Consider the following 5,865-nt stretch of genomic DNA (forward strand, 5'->3'; position numbering starts at 1 on the left):
GGGCAACAGTGCCCACTGATCTGGTTACACCTAGGGAAGACCCAGAATGGGCACACAGCAGAAGAATGATATGGGGCATCCAACCATCAGGTGGTCAGAGTGACTTTTCAGTACAGGTGAGACCTACTCTTGGTCACAGGGTAGGAATAACCCTTGCTGACTTTTAGTATACACACTTTTGGAGTTTTCTCTGTGTACATATGCATTATGCAAACATACTTACATTTTATAAGAATAGGCCAATACTGTATATGTAGTTCTGCAAACTGTTTTTTATTGTTATTTTACAATGTACATGCACATGGGTGAAAAACCTGTACTAAAAGACAAAGCGCTGTGGTTGGGTGGAAAGGCTGCTGGTTAGGGCAGTGACACCTAAAGCAAAATCTCAGCTTAAGGTTAAAGCACAGGGCCTGGCAAGTATCTACCAGGGAAAGAAAGCAGGGCCCGCAATGTCCCCATCAGAGAAGTCAGAATCCAAGGCCAAAGGCATTAAAGGTATGGGATATCGTGTAAACCCCTTTGGCCTCTACCTCCGCCCCTCACTCCCCTGACACCACGTTGGCCCCTGGGGGCGAATGCATCCTGGGCATCTCTCTGCATCCAGTGATAGCTACCCATTTTCTGTTTTTTCCTCAGCTCTTCCTGAGCCCTTGACACATCTCCACATTCTCTCATCTCCTCACTGCTCAAATGCCTGTCCTGCAAATTCTCCTGAGAGTCCCTGGGGGAGTCGTCAGTCCCCCTGTCCGTTTTTCTTTTTGCTTTCCTAGGCACATAATCTTCAGCTGGGCGCTTCTCAGCAGCGCGCGGCTCGCTGGCTGGCTTTGCCTGGGATTCTGCCTTGCCCTCCCCTTGTGGCTTGCCCTCACCTTCAGAAGACTTTCCCTGCTTTTCTGACTTGCCCTCATCCTGAGCTTTTCCCTCCTCTTCTAGCTCTCCCTCTTCCTCCAGCTTTCCCTCACGTGCTGGCTTCCCCTCAATGTCTGGCTTTTCTTCTTCCGACTTTCCTTCATCTTCAGGTTCTACTTCATCTTCTGACTTTTCCTCCTTTTCCAGTTTTCCTTCATTTTCACTGTGGAGTTCTTCCATGTCCTGATTTCTCTCTTTTTCCTGTCCTGGAGGAAGGGACAGAGGGAGGAGGAGACAAAGAGATAAGGGAGACTGAGGGCACAGAGGAGGAACCAGGTTCATTTAGTGTTTGCATCTGGCCCTTGTGAGGGGTCCTCTAAGCTGGCCCAACCCTCCGAGTGCGCCTTCTGCCTACTCCTTACCCACATTCCCTCCTCACATGAGAGCCACCCATTCCCAGGCATGCCCTGCTGCCTTCTCCATGCTCCTTCAGAGGGGCAAGGTGTGTGCATCACATGTGGGGATGGAGCCAAGCAGTGGAGCCCAAATCCTGCCCTGGCCCTGCCCTGGCCCTGCCCTCTGCACTCTCAGCCCTCCAGGGTTCCTGTCTGTGCTGCTCCCTTCCACTGACCTGCAGGGACTCTGGGCAGGTTGCTCCCCTTTTTCAGGCCTTGCAGAGCACAGGGAAACACAGAGGAGCAGACCTGCAGACAGGACACAGGGGCAGGGACGGCGCGCTCAGGGAACTCAGAGGGACTGAGTCCTTCTGAATCCAGACCCTCCGTTTCCAACCTTTTCCTCCACTCTGCCCCCCCTCCCTCTGCACCCCAGCCGCCATTTCTTTTCAGGCCTTGGGCACCAAACCTGGATGCTTTCCAAGCTACACAGGTCTGCTTGTCCCCCTCCCTCCCAGGGGGCAACCTACTCCACCACCCCCAGCCCCTTTTGGCCCAGGTCAATTTGTTTTCACAGAAGCAGACTGTAAGAGTGGGGATTATTTTGCAAATGCGTGTACGTTTCACCGTCGCACTGCGGGGCGCCCACCCCCCCAGCTCTAAAATGTTTAGAGGGATGGGGGGGCTGGACAAGGCAGCGGAGTCACAGCGGGGTCCTCCTTCTCTCCCCCTTTCTCCCTCTCCCCCGACCGCTCCGTGCCCTCCTCCTCACCGATCTCTCTGATCCCTTCTCCTCCCCGCAGCTGCTGGAGCCAGCTGCCATCCATCTCCACCCCTGGCCAGTCCGCTAGCAGCGCCCGTCTTCACACTGACCTGAGGGGACCCGTGACAGGCCTGCGCCTCCTCGGGCTCGCAGAAGCCCGCTCGCCGCTCGCCCGCAGCCCGGGGCAGCTCTGGGAACTGGTTGAGCGCGGGCGCTGGAACTGGACCGCAGGGCGGGCAAGCGGGCGCGGGGGCTGGTGCCCACGTCGGCGCCTGGCCGGTCACGTGAGCGCCGCGTCACCCGAGATCGCCACCCCCCCGCCTGACCCATCTCACACCCCCCCATTCCCAAGGGACTGAGAAGATGCAGACCGTAGGAGGTGTGTGTGTGGCAAAGCCCACAGATCCCAGAGAAGAGGAGGAGAGGCTTCCTGATGCTTTACCTGGTGCAACTCACAGCAGCCTCTCATCCCTCTTATGTGTCTATTACAGGTGTGCCCATTGCCGCCTGTTAAAGAGGGTACCCGACTTTGCCAAGAGCCCTCAGCTTCTGAACTCCAACAGCTGGCTTTCTAAACTAACTCTAGGCGCTATAGCCCCGGTTTGTAACCCCAGCAATTCGGGAGGCTGAGGCAGAAGGATGGGGAGTTCAAGGCCAACCTGGGCTATTTAGCAGGATCCTGTCTCAAAACAAACAAAACACAACAAACCCAGCTCCACTGGACTGCAGAGCCTGGCGGTGGTGCCTGCCAGGAAGCTGAGTTGCCACCCTGCATGATAGGGTTGCCCCAGGGCTCTGTCCTGGGCTTCTTCTCCTCAGTTCACATGTTCTGTCTCTCTGGGTGATTTCGTTCCTTTGCTTCTAAACACTGATGACTCACCAGACTGCACCCCCAGGCTAGTTCCTACTCAAATCTCAGACCCAGTTTTGCTTTCGCATCAGTAATAATAGAAGAGGTGTTCTCCATACCCTTTCCAACACAATGTATGACATACTTTAAAATTTTCACTAACATGATAGTAGAGAAGTATTTAAGTGGCATTTTGTTTTGCCTTGCTTCATGTTTAAGGACAATTTAAATACCTTATTTGATGAATTGTCTGTTCATATCTTTTCCACTTTTTCTAGTAGGTTGTTGGTTGAGCTCCCTTCGTTTTTCAGGTGTTCTACATATATTAACTTTATTAGACCTTTATCTGCTGTATGTGTTTTTGTGTTGCAAATCTTTTCTTCCAGTTTTATCAATTGCTTTTTGGCTTTGTTTATGGCATTCTTCTGCCATGCATTAGAAATATAGTCAAATTTAGTAAACTTTTATTACCTTTAGATTTTCATTCATGGTTAAGAAATCTTTTCTTACATTGGGTAAGTAATTTCCCTCCTGTTTTCTTCTACTGCACATTTGTTTTATTTCTTTATATTTTGAGAGTTTATACTTATATGGGATGTGAAGTGTGGATCTCCACTCAACAAGGTAGGTTTCTCCCCCTTCCCTGCCACCTCAAATTGGCTTCTTGTTGCTTCACCATCATATTTTAAAAAGTCCGTCTTTGTCCCAGTGTCTTGAGATGTCACTTTTATTACATACTAAAGTTCCATATGTACTTAGAAAATTTTCTGGGCTTTCCATTGTATTCCATTGGTATGTTTGCTATTAATTCACCAATTTGAATTATCGAAGACTTATAATAAGTTCATAAACCTGGTAGAGCTGGTCCCCTTATTATGCTGTCCAGACAGGAAATACCCTTATGGGACTGAACAAAGGAAACAAAATGTTCTCTGGATAAGATTCTTTCACCCTAGGTCTCAAATGATTCAAAGAAGCAGTTGCTCAAGTACATTATCTGCAGAGACAATGAGAAGTACAAGAAAAAGACAGTAAGAGTAAGAAGTGGTAGATACAGCAGGAAGCACAACCAGATCATGAGATTTGAATGTATCAGACCCAGACTATTAAACCACAATGATTACTGTATTCAGATAAATAGAATTTAACCTTGATGATTCCAACAGGGAACTAGAAGCCAGAAAAAAGAACAAATGGACATGATTTTAGTAAACAAATTAAGGAGTATCTTGGCTAAAATTAGAAAGTAAACAGATGGTTGTAACAAAGATTAGATGAGTGGATGACAGAATTAAAGAACTAGAAATTATGTTCAGAAGAAAGTATCTGTAAGGCTCCACAGGGAGTAAAAGAGATGAGAAAAATATAATGGAAGAGGTAAAGTATAGTAGAAATAGAGACAAGATCTGATATGTTTAATTGGAATTTCAGAAGATAAATGGAATTGTCCAGAAACAATCTTTGAAAATATAATGACTGAAGGTATTTTATAACTGATTAACTGATGAAAGGCACTGACCCATAGATCCAAGGATTCCAACAAATCCTAAACAGGTTCTTTACAAAGAAACTTAGTCCAATATGAATAATGCAGTAGTTTTCTTTTATCCATGGTTTTACTTTCTGTATTTCCAGTTTCCTGTGATCCACTATAGTCCAAAAATATTGAAGGGAAAATTCAAGAAATAATTCATGCTTTAAATTGTATACCATTCTGAATAGCATGATGAAATCTCATGGCGTCCCATTCTATCCCTTTGTCCAGCATATCCACACTGTATATGCTACCTACCTGTTAATAATTTAGTAGTTGCCATATCAATTATCAGACCATTGTTGTGGTATTACAGTGTTTGAGTTCAAATAACCACTATTTTACTTAACAATGGTCCCAAAGCACAAAGGTAGTGATGCCAGCAATTCAGATATGCTTAAGAAAAGCTATAAAGTGCTTCCTTTAAGTGAAAAAGTGAAAGTTCTCGATTTAAGGAAAAATCATATGTTTAGGTTGCTAAGTTATATGGTAAGAATTAATCTTCTGTGAAATTGTGAGAAAAGAAAAAGAAATTCCTATTAGTTTTGCTCTTAGACTTCAAACTACAAACATTATGGCCACAAAGCATGGTAAGGTGCTTGGTTAAAATTACAGAGAAAGGCATTAAATTATAGGATTTGATGCTTATTGAATTTCAGACATCCACTGTGGATCTTGGAACAGATCCTTCAAGGATCAAGAGAGGTCAAGTGGCTTCCAGAGAATCAAATGAAAAGAGAAAAAGATTTCAAGTAGCCAGAAAAAATAGCTTATGCCTTGGAAGAACAAGTGAGGGAGACTTCCAGCTTCTCAACAGCAACAACGGAAGTGTGAAGATTGTGGGATATTTTTAGTGTCTTGAAAAAAATGTCAACCTAGAAATTCATAACTAGAAAAAGTACACTTCAAGAACAGTGAAATAAAGACTTACAAATACACAAAAAGTGAGAGTGTTTGCCAGCAGCAGGTGTGAAGTAAAGGAAATACTAGAGAACATTTTTCATATGAAAGGAAAATTATCTCAGAAGACTGGAAGTGAAGGAAGGAGTGAGCAGCAATTAAAAGGATAAATACATAAATAAATCTATATAAATTTAAATCAATATTCTATAAAACAATAATAATATTGTCTTATTAACTCATTGATGAATTGCATGAGAGCTAGCATAAAAGGCTATAAGGTATTTGCAATATCTGGGGAGTTTGTAAATTAACCTTAACCTTTGACTGGTCAAGACTGTATGTGATAACTGCTGGGTAACCATTAAGGAAGAACAAAAGATGTAATACTTTTACATTGATAAGGGAGAAAACAGAAAACTAATCTTGGAGAAGAGAAAATTAGCATGGATCAGATAGAACAAAGAAAAAGAACTTGATAGAATGGTTAACTTATAATTATTATATCAGTAATTATGTTAATGTAAATGGTCTATGTGCAGCAATTAAAAGACAGATATTTTTAGACTGG

The 5,865-nt window shown here is 44.4% G+C and overlaps 1 protein-coding gene across 3 annotated transcripts; it reads right to left on the reverse strand.

The window, feature by feature from the left end:
- Window positions 1–252: 252 nt before the first annotated feature.
- Tceal3 (transcription elongation factor A like 3) lies at window positions 253–2,282 on the reverse strand. 3 transcript variants are annotated; one of them, XM_074062841.1, is made up of 3 exons: window positions 2,121–2,281; window positions 1,484–1,556; window positions 253–1,118 (listed from the first exon to the last, which is right to left on the reverse strand). In XM_074062841.1, the coding sequence occupies exon 3, from the start codon at window positions 1,090–1,092 to the stop codon at window positions 493–495; it is 600 nt and encodes a 199-aa protein (XP_073918942.1). In that variant the 5' UTR covers window positions 1,093–1,118; window positions 1,484–1,556; window positions 2,121–2,281; the 3' UTR covers window positions 253–492. The 3 variants fall into 3 exon arrangements, with proteins under 3 accessions (XP_073918942.1, XP_073918941.1, XP_073918943.1); XM_074062840.1 differs by having other exon boundaries at window positions 2,020–2,281; XM_074062842.1 differs by lacking the exon at window positions 1,484–1,556 and having other exon boundaries at window positions 2,121–2,282.
- Between the last annotated feature and the right edge of the window lie 3,583 nt (window positions 2,283–5,865).

This window comes from Castor canadensis, chromosome X, assembly GCF_047511655.1.
Source record: "Castor canadensis chromosome X, mCasCan1.hap1v2, whole genome shotgun sequence".
Taxonomy (NCBI): domain Eukaryota; kingdom Metazoa; phylum Chordata; class Mammalia; order Rodentia; family Castoridae; genus Castor; species Castor canadensis.

Excerpts from the sequence above, each read along its gene's own strand:
- Tceal3 (XM_074062840.1), bottom strand. The coding sequence starts at position 2,070 with ATGGCAGCTGGCTCCAGCAGCTGCGGGGAGGAGAAGGGATCAGAGAGA. Across the intron at positions 1,557-2,019 it reads AGAAGGGATCAGAGAGATCG|GTCTGCTCCTCTGTGTTTCC; the intron begins GTGAGGAGGAGG and ends TCCTGTCTGCAG. Across the intron at positions 1,119-1,483 it reads CCTGCCCAGAGTCCCTGCAG|GACAGGAAAAAGAGAGAAAT; the intron begins GTCAGTGGAAGG and ends CCCTTCCTCCAG.